We start from the raw sequence: 24,554 nt of genomic DNA, 5'->3' as shown, positions 1-24,554 counted from the left end.
TCAGAAAAGGCAAATTTATACAGGCAAAAAGCAGATCAGTGGTTGCCTAAGGCTGGGAGAAAATAGGATTAACTGCAAATGGGCACAAGGAAATTTTGGGTTATGGAAATGTTGTAAATTTAGATTATAGTAATGATTGCACAATTTTATAAATTTAGTAAAAACCATTGAATGACTTACAATTGGTGAATTTTATAGTATATAAAGTTATTTTTTTAAATTATGCAGACCCTGAGATTGCAACTGATGTACTTAGTGGACTCACAAATCCGCCCTCCTCCTCCTCTTCTTCCTTCCTGAATAATTCAGTCTAGAAGCCATTAGATGATGACAGCCAAGTGTTTTTGGGGAGTTGGGAGAAAGGCACCCGGGATGAGATGTGAGAGACTGGTGGGGGTGAGGGAGTTGTCTGCTTGGAGAGACCAGTGGTAATCAGTTTGGCATGCGGTGTTAGAGACTCAGCAAGATGACAAGGGTATGTACACAGGAGGTCGGTGATTGCAAAGGGAGATTGGCTACATACAGAAAGAAATGCTCAAATAAGTAAATATATTGAGAATAATGGCAGTTAAACAAAGAAGCTACAAATGTGGAAAAAATTAAGATGAACTGGAATTGAAAGTAGAGGTATCAAAGTGAGCTAATAAGTTTCGATATATAGAGATCAAGAAATTTAAAAAGATACATGTGTGTTACATGTAAGGATTCTCTGGGAACAGTGCATCCACACATCAGCAATCATGCCTACCATCTATCTCTTGGCTTTTAAATACCATTTTCCACTAAAAGGAACCATGCTCCTTGGAGAAATGGCTAATTCCAGGGCTAGGGCAGGGAGGGTACAAAACAAGCCAGCCAGTAACATTGTATCAGGCCAGAAAGTTAGAATGTTCTCAAACAATGATGGAGACATGTCAAAAAGACACAGAAGCTAACATGAAGAGACTCCCCCTGACCAAATATGGTACAATTTGAGCATCAAAATATATAATGATATGAATAGATCATAACCCATTAAATTAAAAAAGCCTATTGAGTTCATGATAATATAATAAAATAAGTGAACAAATGAACAGAGAAGAGAAAGCTTTTCCTTACAATGCAATGCCAACTGATGGGTGTAGAAAGGATGATGGAATGAGCAGAATACCATTTGGCAACCACATAGCATAATAACTCAGCCAAGAAACATCAATGGATACTAAAAATAGTGGGTTAAAATTTGATGACAAATGGGGTAGTTACATAATTTCAAGAACCTTCCTTCAAAATACTTATTAATTACAAAGAAGAAAAGAGTTACTTTGCAGCAGGGAAATGTAGCAGATATACCTTTAATCAAGAGATCAAGGTTAACGGCACAGTAATGGGACAAAATAAAAGCCTGTATCACCTGACAGGATGCAATGAGAACACAGCATCCTTTTTTGATATTCCTACAAAAGATGATGAAGAGGATCAGAATATGCCACCCCAAAATATGCTATTTTGGCAAAGGCATTATTTTAAAATGAAGGCAACTGAAAATCAACAGATGCAGGAAGCGTTCTTTGCTCTTCATTTTATCGGCCTAAAACCAGGCAAAATTTCCTTTGAGAAAGGTGTCTGTACCAGGGAAAGAAAACCTACAATGAATTTGCAAAGCCTTTGCAGGCCTTACAAAAATAGCCCTTATCTTCCATTAGTTCCGCCATGTATTTCCCAGTTACTTCCCCACAATTTATCATCCCTTCAAGCCCAAATACTCTTTCTTCTGTTAAAGGATATATAGCTTCCAAGTCTTATCACTTCTGAGTTTCATTTCTTTTCTGTGAATTCCCATGCATGTAAATATTAATAAAAAGTGTTCTGCCCTTTCTCCTGTTAATCTGCATTTTATTAGTTTAACTTGCAGCCCCCCAGACACTGAACTAAGAGGATAGAGGACAAGTTTTTCCTCCTTAACAATCCATAACCTGAATCTAATCTTGAGGAAATACCAGACAGACCCGAATTGACGCACAAGCTATCAAATAACTGGCCTTTAATTTTCAAAAGTGTCCATGTCATAGAAGTTGAGAAACGACTACAGAATTATCCCAAGTTGAAGGAGATAAAAACAACAATAAAATTGTAATACATGATCCTGGATTGGATGGATCCTTTTGTTACAAAACCCATTACTGGGACATTTAGTGAAATATGAATTAAGTTTGTGGATTAGATGATGCTATTTAACAATGCTAATTTCCTAACTGCAATGGCTACTATCATAGTCATGAAAATGTCTCTGTAGGAAGTACACACTAAAGTATTCTGGGGTGATGGGATATCATGTCAGGAGTTGATTATCCAAGGGGTTAGGGCAGGGGTTGGCAAACTGTAGAGAGCCAGATAATAAATATTTTAGGATTTGAGGACCATATGTGGTCTCGGTTGCATAGTCCTTGTTTTGTTTTGTTTAACGTAAAATCCATTCTTAGCTCAAGGACAAAAAACAGACTGCAGGTTGCATTTGGCCCATGGGCTGTAGTCTGCTGACCACTGGTTGGGGGCAAGTGGGGGGCCTCTTTGAACTATTCTTGCAAACTTGAAATTACTTTTAAAAACTATTTCTGCCAAAGTCCAGAGCAATCAATCACCTGAAAAGTTCTGGGAATGGCTGCAACAGCGATGAATAAGGCTGAAAGAAGTGGTAAGACTTGGAAAGCTTACTGGATAAAAAGCATTCTCTCTCACTTTACCACATGCTGTGAACTTTCCTGCTGAAAATTAATTGGGCCTATTCTTCTCCGAGGACCACAGCCTCTGCCTCCTATGCAGTTGAATGAAATGAATGGACAGGAAATTCCCACCACATAAGGTTGGGAAATAAATTCTTCATCCTTAAGGAATATTTTAGTATGACTTTTTAGTCAGCTACTATGAGATACCATTTCTCACCTATCGGATTGGCAAAAATTCAAAAGCTTGATAAAATGTTCTGTTGGCAAGACTGTGAGCAAATAGACTCTAATACTGCTGGCAGAAATGCAAAATGGTATAACTACTACGGAGGGAAACTGGATAATATCTAATAAAGCTACACACCCATTTATTCTTTGACTCAGCAACCTGATTCTAGGAATTAATCCTGAAGACAATGAAAATCAATTCTTCTATACCAAAGATCTATTGTTAAAAATGATTTGTGTCTCTGACTCTTCCCCCAGTGTGCTAGTTCCTCAACAGCAAGACTCTAGCTCCAAACCTATCCTACTCACCAAGATCAGGACCAGACCAGCCCTGTCAGAGGCAATCAGAATCAGCACGGCCCCTCCTCCTGCAGCATCCAGGAGACTGCAAGAGAAGCTGCTGCAAGAGGCCCTCACCAAATAACAGTTATTTCTGTGTTGCCTGAGCTGCTGGGCTCCTGCTGCCTGGACCCAGGGCACCTACTTCACAGAGTCTATACTATGTCACAAAGTGCCCCGAGACAATTACTCCTGAGCCAAGAGACAAGCCATGGTTGCCCTCCGCTGGGCAGTTAGGTAGCAGCTACTTAAATGGCAAGCCCCAAGGGCCTTCATATCGGTATATATCCTGTCGCACTGATCTGAGCAAACAATCTTTATGACAAAGCAGAAGCTGGCAGGTATGAAACACTGCCCAAGGAGCTGATCACACTCAGGCCTTAGGTTGAAGGCCCAGGAAGAAGAGTCTAGCTGAGGTGACTCAAGAGGAAGGGTACTTCAGTGTAGCTCAGGGTAACAAACAGGTAACGAGGGGGAAATTCCTTTTGTGTATGTACTGTCGCTAATACATGGAGAGGGAATGAAAACAGCACTCTTTTTGTAAATTTCTAATAAAATAATGGATCTAGGTGATAATTATCAGTGGCCATCACTATCACAACAAGGGCGAGACTTGACATTACCCACCTCCTGACAGCTGTACACTGCACCAACTATTATTATGTATTCTTCTCCAGCTCCCCAAATCAAACCAGGATCAGATCAAGCCAGTTTACAGAATCTATAGAAGTCATAGGAGTATGTTATTAGGTTGGTGCAAAAGTAATTGCGGTTTTTGCAATAATTATTTTTAACATTTAAACCGCAATTACTTTTGCACCAACTCAATAAACAACCTCTGAGGGCTGCAATCAGAAAAATCCAAAATGTAGGCAAGTCTACAAGGACAAACAACTCAGTTTCTTCCACAAATGAAATGCAAGAAGGAAAAAAGGAGGGTGAGAAAACCTAGATTAAAAGAAACTTAAAACTAAGGTGACCAGACTTCCCAATTTGTCCATGACAATCCAGGCTTATGCCTGTTATCCCACTATAATTGTTAATAGAATCCCTTTTCATTATCAAAAGTTTCTTAGTTTAGATAATAAATTATACTGTCACCCTATTTAAGAGACATGTTAACCAAATGAACTGTGTTGGCATAGTTTGAATATTGATTCCAAAAAGCCAACTGTAAAAAACATTTGAAAGCTGACCAAAATAGCTGATGATATTGATAAATTATTGTTTTAGGTGTGCTAATGATAATACGCTTATGTTTTTAAAAAGTCCCTTACCTTTAGAAATACAAAACTGAAATATTTACAAATGAAATAACATGTCTGGGATTTGTTTTAAAATAATGGGGGCAAGTGGGAGAATAGGGGGATGCAGATAAGATAATATTGACCACAAGTTGATTATATAGACACTGGGGATGTAAGACTATTCTCTCTAATTTGGAATGCTTTTGAGATTTTTTCTATAATACAACACTTAACACAGAGAGTAAGTTTTTCAGTAAACAAAATTTCCCCAGAAACAGACATGTCCTCGAAACCTTCAGCGGCTTGCTTTTCATCCAACAGCAAGACTTTGGCATTGCCCAATAGAACTGTATGTTTATTCAGAGTCACCCGAAGCCAGGGTCTATGAAAAATTCTCTGCCATACAGTTTCCTGAGATTAAATCACAGTTAATATTCTTCATCACTTTATCTTTCCATTAAACAAAAAAGTACTTTCCCTTCCCTAACAGGAGAACCACATCTCTTGAAGACAGGTACTCTCAAGTTGTTCCTTCCCCTATACAGGAGGAGAGAAAAAAATGAAACATCTTAAAACCGTTTTCAAGGACTTTTCTTATTGTCAAAAAATACCCCCTTTAAAATACTAATAAAATGAGTGTTTCTCATTTTAGTCCATGCCCTCGTGTATACCAACAGGCCAGTTTCCAGCAGCAACAATTAGTGAAACTACGAGAGAGGGTAGGAGGGCACCCAAACGCCCTGCCTTATCTTAGGCAGTAACAAAGCTTCTATAGCAGGACATAATGATAAGGGAGACCTAGAGCTCCACGGAAAAATAAGAATATGAGAAAACTTATGGGAGCAAAAGGAAAATCAATGAAAACAAAATGAAGTATGAGAATCAGTAACATGTGAATTTTCCAACCAAGGCAGCAGCAAAATAACTATTATATTATAGCAGCCTGGGTAGTATTCTGAACAATTTTACACGTGTTGACTCACTTAATCCTTTACAACCCTTGAAGTATTATTACTATCTTCACTTTAATGATGTAGAAAACTGAGGTAGAAAGAAGTGAAGTAATTTGCCTACAACAGTGCCAGGATAATAACAAGTTCTGAACACGTTCCTCTTTTAGAATTACTTTGAAAAGCAGTTGTTTAAAAAAAGAAAGAAAAGCAGGTGTTGGTAAAATGAAAATAGTGTTTTCTCTTTGGCAGGAAACAATCTTGACACTACCAAAAAGGGGTTTTCAAAGGCTGCCCAGTTTTGGAGGAGGCCCAAAGGAACACCTGTCCTTTGCCATAAAAGTCTACAGAAAGCCTCTCACACACGTGACACAGGCGGCAAGAGGGCTGAATTAGTACCAGCTGCAAACTTCAGTAGTGAACTTGTGTTGCTGAAGATGTTCAAGCAAAGGCTAAATAGCTTTTTGCCAGACATTGCATGAAAGCAATTCTTGTGCAGTAGGGAGTGGGCTAGAGCTAGAACCCTTCCAATGTAGATATCACCCTTTTTGTAAGCGGGCATTTTCCCGCCAAATCACATCGTAACTCGGGGCTTTTTTGACATTTTCTCGCCAAAATTAGACTTTCCGTAAAATATTCATATCTTTCGATCTATTTGATATTTTTCTATGAAACTTTCAGTGTTTTAGTTTAAAAAGAGGTCTCTATTTATTTACTTTGCAAAATTTTTGCCAGTTCCAACTAGAGGCAATATGATGAGTTTACTCGTTTCCCGCAAAAAATGTGTTAAAAGGATTTCTGCCTGCAAATACTCTCACTTCAGATGAAATCTATGACAATTCAAAACCAATTCAAAACCCAAGCCATTCTATGTTCTAGAAAGTTGCCAATACTGAACTTTTATCCCCAGGAGGCCTGAAGTTGGGCCAGTGAATAGCCAGAGACATACCTGTCCCCTCGCTCTTCAGGGACACCAGTTACACCACAGATCATATCTAGCATTCCTTCAAACATGGTTATACCAACAATACAATACCAATGTCTGAGTGCCAATCAACAGGCTGGAATTATATTCTTAGAAGACGTACAAGTTAACTAATAGTTAGAAGATAATTAATGCAACCCAAATCACAACATATTTACTATGCATTATTTACTGAAATCATTTTTCCCTTCTTTCCACTTGCATTTGATCAGTTGCTTAATAACAGTAATGTTCAACAGGCACATGTACATGGTAAGAATTGCATAGAATTTGGGTTCGTCATTGTGTTCACTAGGCACTAATTCTGTCCTAGACTCAATGTGAATACAGAGAACAAAACTAAGTTATTGGACGACAGTGCAGGGGTAAAAGATAAAACGAAATGTCATAAACCTACAAGAAGAACGGAGGTTTTTAAAAGAAGGTATAAAGGTAATGGCCTGGAAGTGACAATGGACTGTGAAACACCAATTCTCAACCCAGTTTGAGTAATTTATTAAAGAATGATATGAATATGTCACTTTGGGAAAAGAGAAGACCTGAGGCTGCAAAATTATTTAGTTTCAGAAAATACTATACTGCATAAAGGAGTATCTTAGATGGAGAAGCAAAACAGTATAGTTGTTAAGAATATGATCTCTGGAGCCAGAATGCATGGGTTTTAATCCATTTCTACCACTTATCACTATGTTATCTAGAATACTTTATTTAATCTCTCTGTGCCATGGCTTCCTCATCTGCGAAATGCGCATTATAATAATACCTAACTCATAGAATTGGCGTGAAGATTGAATGATCTACAAATTTTTAAACGTTTAGAATGGTATCTGGGAACTATTAAGTCCTCAGAGTTCGTTCACCTATTAACTAAATACACAATAGCACATGTTTCATCAGAAACATTACAGCAGAGAGGTTAAAACCACAGATACTGGAATAAGATTCTGAGGGACTGATGCCAGTTTCTATTGCTTATAAGTAACTTCCTTAACCCTCTGTACCACAGTGCCTTCAGTGATAAAACAGATTTACTTGGATTATCCACTTCATCACTAAAAAGGACTTGTATTACCATCTTATCAGGATATTTCGAGGGTTAAATTAATTTTAACACATATAAAACATTTAGAAAAATGATGAGTACATGGTAAATGCTCAGCAAATGTTAGATATTCTTATTCTTTTGTTGTTTCATTTCTCAACTTTTCTTGACTAAACAAGATAAAACAAATAGTCTGTCCTGCTCCTACTAGGTTTATTTTATCTAACAAGTGAATCTGTCAATCAATAATCTAATGAAGCAAGCTTCACTTCTGATGATAGAAGCATGACCTCAAAATATTAGGTAGATTGGATTTCTGCCTCCTGCCATGATAGGGAACAGAGACCAGATTTACCCTTGTGCCTTAAAAACTGGAAAAAACAAACAAACAAACAAACAAAAAAACAGGAACATGTGAAACAACAGTTTTTAGATGTTGTACAGAAAGTTAACAAAGTAAACCCTAAAATTGACCCAAACTAAATCCTAAGATTGTCCCAGCTTACCACCTAGAGAACATTTCCAGGAAGCAACACAGGAAGGGGGTACCCAAAAAGAACCCATCAGTCTCCCTGAGCTAAAAAGACAGAATTAAGAATTTGGGGAGGCAAAGGTGGCAAGAATTTGGAAGGCAGAGTACCAGAGAGGAGAGAGAGCTTGGCAAGGGGTTCCTATCAAGTTTACAGCTGAGCACCAATGAGCACACGTGGGTAAGGAAACTATTCAAGAAAATCAGCAGGTGGTATACTCCCCAGGGCTCACATAGGGCTAAGAATAAATCACATTCCCACTAGCCTGAGTGGAAAAAAACGCATAACTCATGGCATTGAGTAGAGTACTCAGAAAGTACTGCCTCAGTATTAAGGACAAAATTAGCCCCAAATGCTGCTCGGGGCCCACTAACAAAGTCTAAAAGTAATCCCTGAAAGGATCAAACCATAATATTCCCAAACAATTTAACTGTATCCCAGAACAAAATCCAAGGAGCTTCAAAGAAATACATACATATCCAGCAAACAACAAGATAAAATCATCCTGCCATATCACTAAACTGGTACTTTGCATGGAAGAGATAAAAAAAAAGAATGGAATGAAACACAAATATAATTGATCAGGCATGGAAACAAGTCTAGGAAAGAAAAAACATGAAATTTAACAAGTTTTCAAGCCCAAAGCCACAAGACATTGCTTCAGGTTGTCCTAAGACCGCAAAGTTGGGTAGCCTCCTACCAAGGTCTAGTACCTCTGGAAGGGGCGACTTCAAGGAGAAGCCAGCCTCTAACAGTGTCCTATGTCAGTCTAACACTGCCCTAAATTGTCTGTGGGGCTTAAGCTCCCATATCAAATAATGTCATTTAAGTCTGTATAATAAGCTATGCTTCTACTTAAATTTTTAGTTTTCCAGGTTACATTTTTTCCCTCCTAACAAAAAGCTTAACAAATACCTATTGGTCAATCATACCTTCCTTGAAAATTTTTTTCAAGTGGCTTCCAATATACCTCTGCTGGTTCTTCTCCTTTCTGAAGAGCTGATCCTTTTCAGTCTCTCTTTTGCTAGTTCCTCATCTCCCCAGCCTCTTAAAGTCAGATTGTGCCATGGCTCAAACCTTTGATATTTCTTCATTTTCTATCAATAGTCACTCTCTGGAGGATTTCATAAATCTAATGATTTATTTCACTTATACACTGACCATTCCTAACTACGTATCGTTAGCCCAGAGCTCACATATCTCTAACTGAACATCTATAATAATTAACTATTGCTTGCAATTTCCCAGTCTCAGTTCATGGTAATTCTAACTTTCCAATTGTTCAGCCCCAAATCTTCAGTCCTCATCTTTTTCTCCCACTCTGCATCTAATCCATCAACAAACCCTACTAAGTCTACCTTAAAAATACATCCCCAAATCTGACGTCTTACTACCTGCACCACCATGGGTTCAAACAACTATGTGTCTTACCTAGATTGTATCAGTCGCCTTCTAACGATAGCCAGTGACCCGTATGATCTAAGTCAGATCATGACTTCTGCATTAAACCCTTCAATGGCTCCTCATCTTACTCCGCATAAAAACAAAAATCCTTACAATAGCTTCAAAGTTCTCCATTATATCTCAGACCTCATTTCCCACCGTTCCCCTCCTAACTTATTCCACATCAGCTTCACTATTGCCTCTGTCTAAAACACTCCTCTTTCAGATCCCTCTATTCTGGCTCCGCAACTTCCTTTAGGTCTTTGCTCATAAGTCAACTTATCATTGAGGACGTCTCAGCCCATCTTATATAAAATGACAATCCCTCCTTCCCTTATCCTACTGTATTTTTTCAGTATCACTTATGTCCTTCTGTTATATATTTCCTCATTAACCTGTCTTCCTACACTAGAATCTAAGCTCCCCAAGGGCAGGGACTTTATCTCTTTGTGTTCACTGTTTTGTCCTCCATACCTAAAACAGTGCCTAGTAGCACATAGTATGTACTCAAATAATGTTTAATACATGAAAAGAGAAGCAGAAAGAAATGGGCAGAGGGATATTTTCAGCTTTCACTAAACCTGTTTTGGAATCAAATTTTCCTGTCATATAAAACGTAGCAATTGAACTATTTAATATTTAGAGAGTTCTAGCATTCTGTCATGCTATTCTTCTCCTATGGGGTGGTCACAGACAGGATGGGCACACATCTACCTACTAACAGATATCCTACTTGCTCCTGAAATTTTGAATGTAGCAGTAATCTGTGAAATTTCTTTTACTCTTCACTGTGACAAGGCCATGATTTTTACTCAGTTTCTCCCTATTATTAAGGAGAAAGGTTTGGATTTTACCTATCAGGCCTGAAGCAATCACCCAGACCCACATTCACACCATAGCAGGTTTCCTTACCTCCACTGCAGTGGGCGGCTGGAACAGGGACTGCCAGGACTGCTATGGGCTTGTGGGTTCATGAAAAAGGCAAGAGGAGAAGCAGCCAGAGCACAATCAGCACTATATGGGACTTTAATGAGGGATAGGGCTGGAGCCGATGTGGGTGAAAACATGTGCTGGTTTACTTCAGATCCTCGGCAAAGAGAAGAGATTCTGACAAGGTACCATAGTAGAAAAAAAACAAAGTCAGTGATCATTTTTAATGAAAAAGAAACATTTTCAAAGTGGGTTAATTTAGGCAAGAAGCTTAAGAAAAGTTAAGTGGTCAAAAATCATTCTCAAATAATCATACCTCAGTACCAATGTTGGCACAGATGACCACTGAGGCTAAAACTTAACCCACAGAATTTAAACCAAAAATTTAAGCTTTGGGTATTCAAAGTATTTAAAATTGGCTTCTGGGAAAATATGACAAATTTACTATAACTTATCAACTAGCACACAATAGGTAATATTTTGTGTTCAATGACTAAAACTTCCTAGAGAAATATTTATGTCCATAAAACATTCTCAATAGTTTATAAGTCGTTAGATTATATCTACAACAACAACTTATTTAGCTAACTTTCGCCTAATGAGTATATCAAATAATGTCACTTAACTCTGTATCATAAACTTTGCTTCTACTTAAACTTTTCCAGGTTACTTTTCCAGGTTACTTTTTCCCCCAAAAAACAATCTAACCATCTCTTATGTGTGTAGTCCTAATAAAGACTATTAAGTAAATAAGATCATTAGACTGAAAACTGATGGTAAATATAGATTTCTACTTTGTTGATCACTGATAGATATGTTACAGACGATGAAAAATAATTGACAGGTTCACAGCATTTAATGGGCTATAGTAGTGGCATGGCTTTCTATTCAAATACCATATTAAACTAGTATATTTATTTCCAAGATAAAAAACAAAATTTAAGTGTCACATAAGCACCCGATCTGTTGTAAAATGTTAATTTCCTGTACTGTTACTGGTGACTGTTTGGATATGAATATGTGACATTCTATTTGTGTTTAATTACATATATTCAAAGGAAATCTTTTCCTTCATACATATTATCCCTCTAGCTGGTAGCTGGTTTCAGCATATTTCTCAGATGAGTATACAATATGAGGATATAATAGCATGGGAAAGCAGAGGGCAGACAACTATTTAAAATTATAGGTATGCCCAAATTTCCATAAACTCAACCTATTTTTTAAAATTATAAGAAGTAAAAATATTAATTTGTGATTAGTTTCTCACTTTGAGACTTTTCAATTTTCTAAAGATCTATTTCAAACATAAGCTCCCTGGTATACATAAGCTAGAACTAATTAGATCATGCAATAAGACATTTAGTTTTTGTTAACCTGAATAATATTGCTTATACAAAATTTGAGACTTAAATATTATCACATGAAATGAGGCTTTAGCCATTTTGATGAATTAAGATTATAAAAATCTATGAAAGCCAAATCTCATTATCCTTTACCACTCTGCAATCAAGTTAATACACTGAGGCTAGAGTCTAAAAAGGATTGTTTGGAAAGTTAAAGTAATTTATAAGCTACTAGCTCCTCAAGGAAAATTAACTAATCTAAATTCAAAGTCACTAAAACAGATACAATGATTACCAATACCAGTGCACCAACATTTGGAGAGCATGATTTTTGACCACTTAATGTTTTCTTAAACTACAAACGCAATTAAAATTTTTTTCAATTTTGCTAACAAGTCATCTTTACTTTAAATGACACCTTAGTTGATGAAGCTTCTTTTTTATACTCTTTAACCTTTCAGCCTTAGTATGGGACTAAACCTTTTTAAAAGTACAGTTGAAACTTAAGCAATGTGGGGTTAAGGGTGCCAGCCCCCTGTGCAGTCAAAAACCCATGTATAACTTTGACTCCCCCCAAATTTAACTACTAATAACCTACTGTTGGCCAGAAGGAAGCCTTCCCAATAACATAGTCGATTAACACATATGCGTATTTTGTAAATGTATTATATATTGTATTCTTACAATGAAGTAAGCTAGAGAAAAGAAAATCTCATTAAGAAAATCATAAGGAAGAGAAAATACATTTACAGTATTTTTTTTAAAAAACCCATGTATAAGTGGACCTGCGCAGATCAAACTCATGTATTCAAGGATCTACTATGTGCCAATCCTTCCAATTATATACTTCAAACAAGCCTGATTTTCCAAGGTCTGGTAGAATAATTCAGTCAATGAGCATCCATTAACATGGAAGGTTAATGACCCAAAGTAAGCCCACTGAAGAAATCTGTGCATTTGAATATGCCATGCTGTCTCTGTGAAAGCACTAACATACAGGAGAAGAAAAGGGCAGTCATTCCCTCTGCCCTGTTAGTTACACAAAGGCAGTTCAAGACAGATCACTGAGGTGGAATGGATTCTAGGACACGTCTTCCCTTGGGTCCCTAATTTCCTGATCAAGTCACTCAGCACCTCATCATTAAATAAGCCTGAGCAGCTCTTGGTAAAGCTACCCTGAAGTGGAAGGCTCCTTTCGTTCCCCAGCTTTGAAATGCTCACCTAAGTCTATTTCTATTATTGGCCAACATAGAAATAAAATTCAGGTCACACTCTAACGGACTCAGGCTTGGATCTGCAAAGGCAGATCTGAGGTCCTGAGCTGACAGGCCAGGGGCAGAAATACAATACCCTCTCTAGTCAAAGAAGATGCTTTCATTTCCATTTTTCTCACGTTCCTGGGGCTTGTACATGCAGCTTTGACACTAACTTTAAACATCTGCTTTCAAGGCAGGAAAACAATGATCGCTTTTCATTGTTAACCCAATTCCCCAAGTACCTAAGAACCCCTAAACGGACATCTAATTCAATTTTCAGAATTAAAAACTCTATATGTCCCCGCCAGAGACCACTGTTTTGACCTTTTTGAATTTATGAAGTCAGCTTAGCCTTCCTGACAGACATCACAAAAGCAGAGTCTTTATCCAACTAAATAAAGGTGTGTTAGTTGGCATTAGTTCTTTTCCTGATAACTGCCAGTTTCCACTCAGAGATCCCAGCCTCCTTACTGAATCCGCAGGCATGGTGCTCCCAGTCTCTCTCTCCTCCGTTTCATCATTTTCCTGGCTACTCAAGCTTTTGCCCTCTCACACTGGAGTCTTGGCAGGAAGTTCTCTCACACAAGGGGTATGCAGTCTATAAGCCAAAGGAAACTTACAAAGGCTTCCCAAACTTAAGAGAAAAATTAAAGCACTTTTCTTCAACCTCCCCAAAGACCTAACAGCCCCGGAGGCAGCAGTGAGAGAGTGAGGAGTCCCAGATCCCAAAGGAATCAGCTGTCCTCTAATCTGCCTGACATCATTCACACTCAGCCTGTAACAAATCAGAGCCCCAGAGAGCACCTTGTTCCTCCTCAGTAACAAGCACCAAACTCCCTCCCCCACAAGTCTGTTGCAACCTCCAAGCCTGAGGCCTGGCAGCACTGAACACTCTGGCAGAAACTGTGCATACCAACTTGAAATCTCACCCTGTGACAGAAATACTATTAACTCTGGAGGCGTGGGCCAGGCTAGAACATTTGTTGCAGCAGGCAAGGGGATTGGAAGACATTAAGGATCCCAAATCATTAAATTAATGAGCTTCGGATATGTGGGCATTTCTGCAACATTATTCACTCTCAAACCCAGGCCTGTGGAAGATGACAGAGCCTTGATGTAAGGGCTTAAAGCATAGTCATTATTCAAATTAAATTATTTCATCAATTTAAGTAAACTCTGTACTCCTTCTTTAGAAAAAGTTCAACGTCATTTTTTATTCATTTTCTACTACTCTATAATCACTTGATAACCCTGTGGTGAGAAAAGCCTTAAGGAAAGTTAAGAAAATAAGCCCAGGAATTATTTAGTTTAATTTCATTCAGCATCTATTAATGAAATCATTTTTATGGTAGATGTTACACAAGACATTGAGGTAAGCTGCAGATGGACTCTAGTAGTACGCTACTTAACTTCTATATGTTTTGGTTTCCCCATCTGTAGAATGATAATAATTAAGGTACATAATATATAGGTTGTGGTAAAGATTAATACATGTGAAACAAAAAAGTGCCTAGCACAGAGGAAGTGCTATAGAACTGTTAGCTGTTATTATAGGTCTTCCCCTCCAGGAGCTAGCCCAATCTAAAGGAGGAGAGAAGCCCAAACACGTAAGAAACCATCTGACAAAAACAGCCTGATTTGAAGAAAGCCAAGTGATCAAGTAAACTGTGGAGCTAAACACTGACAGCAAGGGAGCCAACGAGTAAGCAAAAGCCATGGTCCCCTGCTCCAAAATATGTGCCAGCTCTGATGGGCTCCTCTCATTCATCTAGATGACAAAGCATGTCAAATTGTTTTTCTAGGGTAACGTTCAAAGGATTAATTCATACTCTAACCAGTCCTTTTTCAACTGTAGTAGGTCACAGCTCTTAAGTAAGTCATGAAATATATTTAGGAAGTTAAGACCAACATTTTCTTAAAAAGGGAAATAGAATAAAATAGGATAGAAAAGAAAATATCAGAGTGCTTCACACATAGTAAGGGTAAGAATTGTTTTGCGAAATTTGTGTTTGGGACATCTAGTACTGAAATGTGTGTGTGTGTGTGTGTGTGTGTGTATGCAAACATGTGTGGTGGGTTATAATGTAAAATATGTTTGTTACCAAAGACCACAGTCTAAAAAATTTGAAAATCACCATTGTAAATACCCAAGCAAACTTACCCCTCTAGTAGTTACAGACACTCACCTTTCCTCTCCAGGTACTAGCCCAATCACTCATAGCACCTATTTCAGAATCCTCTGTTCTCTACAAGTCCTATGAAAATGGAAATGCTCTCTCAGAAATCGAGTACCTCTTAACAAGTACAGAGCCCCACTCTGGGAAAGTCTCGCGATGATCAGGGTCGGTCACAAAAGTCCACACTCCCACAACTAAGAGACCAGTTGAGGTCTAGCTCCATTCCGAGCCAAGGTCATACAGTGAAGGCAGGACCCTAAGTTTCTACTCAATATTCTCTAATATTCAAGCCCAGGCTACCAAGTAACAACAACAATTACATAACAGCAACCAATATGTGTAAGTACTTACTAAGCACTCTACATGTAACACCAGGTAGTCTTTATCACAGCCCTATATCATTGTGTGCTATTATTATTCCCATTATTTTTTTAAATTTCTGTCTTCAGCTAAGTTGGTGAACTGAAGTAATCTCTAGAAGCAATGTTATAAACCTCTGGGCTATAATACTTTTCAGTAGAATGTTCTGACAATAGCAAATGGATTTCTCTGTAGTCTGCTCTGCAATAATAAATTGGGAGAATAGGGAGAGCACAGAGCTCCTTAAATAATGCTAAAGTCAGAAAATATTTATTTGACTTTTAGAGAATGAGAGTCATATCTTATGTTCTTCATCTGATCCAAAGAAGGTATCACTCTTACCACCAGAGTTTAATACATCCCCCCCACAGAGCTCTATCTTTAAACTTACTGGCATTAGAATCCATTTGTGCCAATATTCCTGTGGCTTTGTCAACACTAGGATAGCTTAACATTTCCCTGGGACTGATGACAGCACTCAACAATTTTCAGTATGGAAAATAAAACATCCACCTTTTCTTATTCATTCACACAACAACCATTTATTTGTTGACTGTATTACCACCCTTAGAACCAGGTAAGAAAGGCCTCTGCCATAGACCTCTCACTTTAGAGGTGCTGCAAAATAACACAAACACAAAAATAAATTCATTAAAGAAATGAGGTGGCCTCTGTCACTTGTGATCTGGTATTCTGCTTTGGCAAAGCAGAACCCTAAACATCCATTCTTGTGACTTACACTGTTTAGACCCCAGGAAAACACTTGCCCACATCTTTCTTTATTATGTCTTTTTTAAAAAGGCAACCATGTCAGATTGCTGTTTATGGATTGTGAAAATGCAAACTTCAGAGAAAACTCTGCCTGAGATTATAAAGTACTTGAGCAGCACCATGTCTTGGAAGTAAGCAAAAAGACAAATTAATTGGCCTGTCAAACCCTTCCTCTCAGATAACATGAATGTAATAGACTTCTTGGCTAATACAAGTATTGTTTCTAAGAAGAGCCAAACATTCATTTACTTGATTTCTTTCTGTTCTGATTCATGGTTCTAAAAATATTTAAATTTAGTTCAATATTCATAACAGAGCTCATGGCAGCTGAAGAACATTTTACAGAATTAAGGAATTCATATTACTAGTAAATATATTTATGTGCAGCGTTAGCCATAATGTGTTAAGGACGGAGACCAATTTTTTTATACTAATAGTTGAACAATTAATGCTAAAATTCAATTTGTTTTTATAAAGATATGTACTTAGATGTATCTAGAAATCACAAAATTATTAAGTTTAGTTATTTAAACAATGTTGAATATTTAAAAAGAAAAATAACTTGTAAGCACCACATTTTCAACTTTTTACACTTATTTTTTTGATAAAAATATATTCAAACCTGGTACTCTGAATACAGTTACATTTTCTTTTTAAACCCTATAGACCATCATAAATGAGTACAAGCTGTGATTTTGACAGAGATAGAAAAATAGGAAAGTAGAGCTTAGGAGAGAAAAAATAGCAAATTTACAAATAAGTTGGTCTGCTTAAATTTGAAAAAAAGTCTGCTAATGAAAATGAGTGGATTTCACATGCAGACAGAAGGCACATATACAATTATTAGCAGAGAAGAAAAAATTGAATAAATAAGCCACAGTATTCATAGAAGCCAGTAAATGCCAATAAAGAATGCTTGTATGATTGTTCATAAAGTAATAGTATCTATCCAATATTTAGCCAAATACAAAGACTTTTTACCCTGTGGTTTAATGGTAAAATAATCACAGAAAACAATGGAAAATATACAGGTTTAATGTAAATGATTTTGAAATTTGATACTAAAATAGCTGAACATGTAAGATGGATTAGAAAATGATGAAACAAATAGTCACTGGCAAGGATAAAGACTTAAATGAAATTTCTAATTTAACTGGTAATAAAGAGGAAAAAAATAATACCTAGCTTTTTAAAAAGTAAATATTACTCAGTTCTATAGATTATAACATGGACAAAAGTCATATTAAATAACTAAATGTTACACATATTGAGTTAACTGAATAAGAAAATCAGGGGGTAGAAATGAATGAGAATTGAATTAGCTTTACACTTGATGCAAAACATTTTGATTTGACTTATAAGAGAACTTTAAAAAAAACAAAAACCTCTCAATTTGGGGCATTAAGATTGTCAAACTCTCACCTGCAAGCATGACAAAGTTAGTGAAACAAAACCAGCCATTCTGCTACAAAACTACCATAAAATATTTGAGGCAACAGTTTTCAGGCACTAGGGAAAGGCAACGCAAGAATGCAAACCCAGAAAGAAGAGAAACTCAAACGCCGAGACATTCCAATTGTCCCAGTTAGAGAACTGGGAACAAGTTTTTTAAATTATAGTTTATTGGGGTGACAATTGCTAGTAAAGTTACATAGATTTCAGGTGTACAATTCTGTAATACATCATCTATATATATCACATTGTGTGTTCACCACCCAGAGTCAGTTCTCCTTCCATCACCATATATTTGATCCCCTTTACCCTCATCTACTACCCTCCCTCCCCCTTACTCTCTGGTAACCACTAAACTATTGTCTGTGTCTATGAGTTTTTGTTTCTTCATGTATTTGTCTTGTTCTTTTGTTGTTTTCAATTTTATATACCACATATCAGTGAAATCATATGGTTCTCGACTTTTTCTAACTTATTTTGCTCAGCATCAAAATCTCAAGATCCATCCATGTTGTCGCAAATGGTACTATTTCACCTGTTCTTATGGCAGAATAGTATTCCATTGTGTATATATACCACAACTTCTTTATCTAATCATCTATCGAAGGATACTTGGGTTGTTTCCATGTCTTGGCCACAGTAAATAAAGTTGCAATGAATACTGGAGCACATATATCTTTTACGGGTGAATGTTTTCAGATTTGTTGGGTAGATATCCAGGAGAGGGATTGCTGGGTTATATGGTAATTCTATTCTTAATTTTTTGAGGAACCTGCACACTGCCTTCCAAAGTAGCTGCATCAATCTGCATTCCCACCAACAGTGTATGAGGATTCCTTTTTCTCCACAGCCTCTCCAACACTTGTTATTATTTGTCTTATTGATGATAACCATTCTAACTGGTGTGGCACAGAGAGCTAGAGTTCAAGCAAAACACAGCAATTCTACTAAACTGAGGAGGCACATATTAGAGTTCAGGGCAGCTAATCAAACACACAGCACACATGCATCAAGAACAACCATATGCTAGGCCATAAAAGAAGTTTCAAGAAATTTCAAAAGATTGAAATCCTGTAAATTATGTTGTCAGACAACAGAATTAAATTCAAAATCAATTACAATAAAAAAACCTACAAGTCCCCCCCAATATTTGTAAATTAAGCCACACACTCTAAATAATCTATTAATCAAAGATGAAATGACAAATGAAATTTGAAAATATTTTAAATTATAATGAATATACAACATATCAAACTTTATAGTCTATCAAACTTCACTGATTTAATCCTCTACATTAAAAACTAAAAAAAGCAAATTATATTCAAAATACAAGAAAAAATAAAAGCAGAAATGAGTGACAGAAAAAAAATAACAAAACCAAAAGTTGGTTCTTTAAAAATATTAATAAAATTAATAAAAATCCTACTAGGACAATCAAGAAGCAAAAGGAGAGAAAACACAAATTACCATTGTTCAGAATAAAAATGGGTATCACACCAGATCACCAGACAGTGAAATAATGAGAACAGCATGAACAATTTCACCAAAAATGTACATAAAATGGACAGAAAGCTCAAAAAATGTCTTACCAAAACTGACTTAAGATATAGACAATATGAATTATGCTAAGTGACATAAAAGGACAAATATTGTGTGATTCCTTTCATATGAAGTACCTAGAATAGGCAAACGCAGAGAGACAGAAAGTAGGATAAATTACCAGGGGCTGGGAGAAATGGAGAACGGGAAGTTACTGCTTAAAGGGTACAGAGTTTGTAGCTGGGGTGATGAAAAAGTTTTAGAAATAGATAGTGGTAATGGTTGCACAACATTGTAAATGAACTTAATGCCACTGAATTGTATACTTGAAGATGTGTACAATTCAACGGCAAATTTTAATGTATATGTACATATATAATCTTATCACAATTTTTCAACCTTAAAAAAATTAATTCAAAAGGGATTAAGACCCAAACATAAAAGCTAAAATTACAGAACTTCTAGAAGAAAACATTGGAGAAAATCTTCATTATTTTGGGATAGGCAAACATTTCTTGGACAAAACATTTAAACTCACAAAATGAACATCAAAATTAAGATTTAGGATCTTAAGATACCATTCTAAGGTAGCTTTCAAAGGAAAAGGTGAGCTGTAGACTGAAGGAAAGTAGCCACACTATATCTGACAAAAGATCTGTATCTGGAAAATATAAACAACTCTTATTTACTCAATTTAAAAAAAAGCTCGTATTTTTTAAATGCACAAAAGACTTGAGCAGACATTTCACAAGAGATATACAAATGGCCAATAGGGACATGAAAAACATGCTCAACATCATTTTCCATCTGGGAAAGGCAAATTAAAACTACAATGAGACACCACTGAGGTAGATGAAAGGCAGGCTGTGGAGGCAGGGATGGCTGAGAAACAAGAAATCTCTGCCCTTTTGAAACTTATCACCAGATCCCAAAGTAGTATGGATGGTTGGTGGTCTGGGAGCTGGCCAAGACCAGCTGCAACCAGCTAGAACAACTTGGTGAGGATTTCAAAACTGGCAGTGATCCTAAGATTCATTATACACTTATTACAATGTATTAGCATGCTAAAAGACACACCCCGTGCTGCCATTGTTAGAAACTAAAAAGACCACAAAAGGACACAAAATGGTCATAGGAACACTTTTAGGAAACCTCCACCCCTTCCCAGGGAATTCTTGAATATTTCTTCTACAAATTTGAATGTATAGCTCCTAATTAAAGGGAAACCAGTAATAGGCTCAAACCTCCACAGGAGCAGGGCTGCTCTGTCTATGGAGTAGCCTGCTTCTTTCTTCTCCTTTGCTTGAATAGACTTATCCTTGCTTCACTTTTATTTCCGCTCCTGCTTGAATTCTTTCCTGTCTGCTGCCAAGAACCCACTGGTTTAGGCCCTTTCTCTGGGCCTCCCAGTGCCGAGGCATCGCCCACTCTCCTGCAACACCACTACACACCCACTAGAATGGGTGAAATTTGTTAGTCTGACCATAACAAGTGTTACTATGGAGGTGGGCCAACTAGAACCCTAATATTGCTGGTAGGAGTATAAAATGCTATATCCATTTTGGAGAATTATGTCGAGGCTGTTTACAAACATAAACATATACTTATCATTTATTATTTGAAGGGGGAAAAAAATCAAAGCAATCTCTTTGGCTGTTTGACTCTTTCACTTTTTAAAAGATAAAAAATATTTTAGTCAAAAGAATTTCCACATAGCAGGTACAATGAAAGTGACACTGCAATAAAATATAAGGAAATTAAAGCAAGAAAATGGCAAAAGTATTTTTGCATAATGTATTCATTTTCTATTGCATAACAAATCACCACAAACATAGTCCCTTAAAACAACAAAACATTTATTATTTCACAGTTTCTGTGGGTCAAAAATTCAAACACAGCTTAGCTAGCTCTTCTGCTTAGTCTCAAAAAGCTGCAATCAGTGTTGCCTGGGTTGCATTCTCACATGGAAGCTTGGCTGGGGACGATTCCACTTCTATGGTCAATCAGGTAGTTGGCTGAATTCATTTCCTTGTGGCTGGAGGACAGAGGGCCCTAGCTGCTTGCTGGATATCGACTGAAAGCTACCCTCAGCTCCTAGAGGCTACTGCAGCTCCTTGCCACATAGGCTTTTCCAACATGACTGCCTACACTTCATTGAACCAGTACAGTCTCTACGGGAAGTCTACTAACTAGACAGTCTTATATGCTATAATAGGGGCACAGGAGTGATATCCCATCACCTTTACTATGTTCTATTGGTTAGAAACACATCACAAGTACTGCTCATACTCAAGGGGAGCAGGATTACACGAAAGTACGAACACCAGGAGGAGGAGACTGTGGGGGTCACCTTAGAATATGTTCACTCTACATGACTATGATAAAGATTCACCAACAAATAATCCCAAACTGATTTTTATGGACTACTTTAGGACCATTACAGATCAAGGTTTAATCTAAGCACAGCCTCTATGTTTGGTTTTCTTTCAAATATCCCAGCACTGAAAAGATTAAAAAAGATCTGAAGAAATTATGGCCCTAGACTTTAAGAGAGTGAAATTGCAATTTATAAAGTAACATTAAAATATTATAATATCTTCTGTGACAACAATAATTTATCATCAGACTCAATTACCAAGTTTGATGTGTGAAACTCATGGTTCATTTCTAAATCTATGCATTGCTTTAATATATATATATATATTGCCAATTCCAATTTCTACTGCTACAGCAAACAAATACTCTCTAAACAGAACCTGACTTTTTTTTAAATCTAAAAAACAAAATGACTCAAGAAAGCTTATTAATCTGGCATTGTCAAAATAACACAATTAAAATTTTTTAAATCTATTTTCATCTTTTTTGGAAAATTACCTGTTAAACAGTACTAGAAGTCCACCACAATGCTGGATGGATTCACCTCACAGAGTCACATGAGAGAAGTGCACCTCATATGTAGGCTTCCCAGGCATGTCTTTTCTTGGCTTCTAGGTGTAAATCTGAAGTTGGATCCTGGGGATGAATCTCAAGCTCACTTACTCTCTAACTTTTCTAATTTTAATTTTCCTCTATATAATTGGGTTTTGTTTTAGGTTTGTTTATGGCTGATAAGTTACTCCCATTGGTGGTGCAATGACTAAGATACCTTTTTTAAGGTCTCAACACTCCCAGGTATACACGTATACCCAAGAAAAATGAAAACCTATGTCCATAAAGACTTGTACATGAATGGTCATAGCAGCTTTATTCATAATAGCCAAAAACTGGAAACAACCCCAATATCCATCAAACAAACAGTGGTATATTCACACATGGAAATACTAAGCATTAAAATGAACAGGAGTACTGAAACATGAAGGAAGCCAAATACAAGAGTAGAGACTGCATAATTTTCACTTATATGAAATTCTATCACAAGCAAAAATAATCTATAGTGCCATAAAGAGAGAGAAAAGGGAAGGAGGGAGGGAGAGAAGGAGGAAGGAAAAGAAGGAGAGAGGCAGGAAGGGGTCTCTCTCTCTCTTCTAATAAGGACACTAATCCTATCATGAGTGGCCCACCCTCATGACCTCATCTAAATCTAATTACCTCCCAAAGGCCCCACTCCAAACCCAATCAGATTAAGAGCTTCAACATATGAACTCCGGGAGGACATAAACATTCAGTCTAAAACAGTACTTAACAAATAATCCCAAAACTTAGTACCTCAAAATACACTTATTATTAACTTTCTTGGTTCAGTAGATTGACTGGGATTGGATGGGCCTTCTGAGACATTTTTAAATGCTTACTCATTGATTTGAAGACAGCAATGATAAATGCACTGCATCTTAATATTATCTTGATATTATTATAAAATTAAATCAGACCTTGACGACCCCCTTAAGAACTGTCCTCAAGTAAGGTGTAAATAAATTCCAGAATACGAAGGAGAATAATGAAGAACAAAAGTTGGATAAGTGAATTTTGTTTGCCATGGTTAATAATACCATGCCATGAGTCTGAAAAGCTATGAATTTGCTAAAATCCTAGCAAAGTTTGCTCAATTTTGATTGGCTGGTCTCCTTGGTTTACAGTTTACTGTCTTAGCATATAGTATTAAAAGTTATTCCTTTTTCCTGTGTAATATGTCTAGATAGCATATATTTTGTGTCTTGCTAGAATAACTTTCTTTGCTTTAGACTGATTTATTATGTCCTTAATTACTTAAGAAAGCAAACAACAAGATTCCTCATTAAAAAAAAAAGCTGTGGTTATTCAAAAGTGTGTTACCATATTTTCATTTTTAAATGTTTTATTGTCACCTTGAGTAAGTAACGGGTTATTGTTTCTCAAGTACCAACACTCCTATTGTTAAGTATTTCCACTGACAACTCTTGAAATTCTGACTTCTCAAAATCAGATCCTAAATATAGAAAAACAGTAAAATAAAACTTTCAGTATATTTTTACTACCTAAAACTATCTTTGACATATTTCAGAGCATCCCTGGAAAAAATCACAAGAAATGTTCTTTCACAATTATGGAGAGGTACTAGAAACAATTAGGTTTATTTGATATTTTACTATTCATGCGTTTCATGGGGAAAGTTGTCAAATCAGAAAAGATGCTCAACCTTCCCTAGTTTAAATCTGTACAAGTAAAATGCTATTAATATAAATATTCTAGAAACTGTGTAATTTATGGGAAGTTCCTAGAGATTTGTAAATGCCCTTGTTACCCATAATATGAGAATGCTTCTGTTTATGAATCCTCATGATATTTTGCCAGATTTTAGAAAATAACAGTTTAGTGTTTTCAGTCTTAATTTCTTAAGTTATTATTTAAATGTTTATTTGGTAACAACCTGATTTCTAAAATTTGAATCTAGCATTTTCTAGGTCAATGAAGTTTTATAAAAATACAGATGTCTAGGATTTACTCCAGATTCACTGAATCTTTCCACTTTATATCCTTAGTATAATTTTGGTATGTTCTTGGTATGTACATTATGCCATTAGATTATTATATGTTATATATCAAGATATTTTCCTGTGTAAAAATTATGTCCATCCATGTTTTATAAATCAGGTGTAATAGTAACTTTCTTCTTTGAAAAGAACTACTCTTAGAGACATTTGCTAAAACTTTTTTGAATTGGCTTTATTACTCTTATTTTACATACCACAGAAACAACGTAATTCCCTTGTTAGCTTCATTATTCTTGTTATGAACTCTCATCAAAACTTCCACACTTAAAAATTATCAGTAATAA

The 24,554-nt window shown here is 36.5% G+C and overlaps 1 protein-coding gene across 13 annotated transcripts in view; it reads right to left on the bottom strand.

Annotated features, from left to right (window-relative positions):
• The window catches only part of MAST2 (microtubule associated serine/threonine kinase 2), a 181,717-nt gene that overhangs the window by 69,082 nt on the left and 88,081 nt on the right, over positions 1-24,554 (bottom strand). For 5 of the 13 annotated variants that reach the window (XM_019749392.2, XM_019749393.2, XM_074334650.1 and 2 more), the window contains one exon: positions 10,382-10,576. The exons of 4 other annotated variants lie outside the window; for them this stretch is intronic. In XM_019749392.2, coding sequence (XP_019604951.2) covers positions 10,382-10,576 — 195 coding nt within the window. Of the gene's footprint in view, positions 1-10,381; positions 10,577-13,472; positions 13,722-24,554 lie in introns of those variants that run through there. 4 more of the 13 variants (XM_074334652.1, XM_074334656.1, XM_074334654.1 and 1 more) reach the window with 4 other exon arrangements.

Source organism: Rhinolophus sinicus, linkage group LG06 (genome assembly GCF_036562045.2).
Source record: "Rhinolophus sinicus isolate RSC01 linkage group LG06, ASM3656204v1, whole genome shotgun sequence".
NCBI lineage: Eukaryota > Metazoa > Chordata > Mammalia > Chiroptera > Rhinolophidae > Rhinolophus > Rhinolophus sinicus.
Note: the sequence above shows the minus strand (reverse complement) of the source record. Positions and strands in the feature narration are given on the sequence as shown.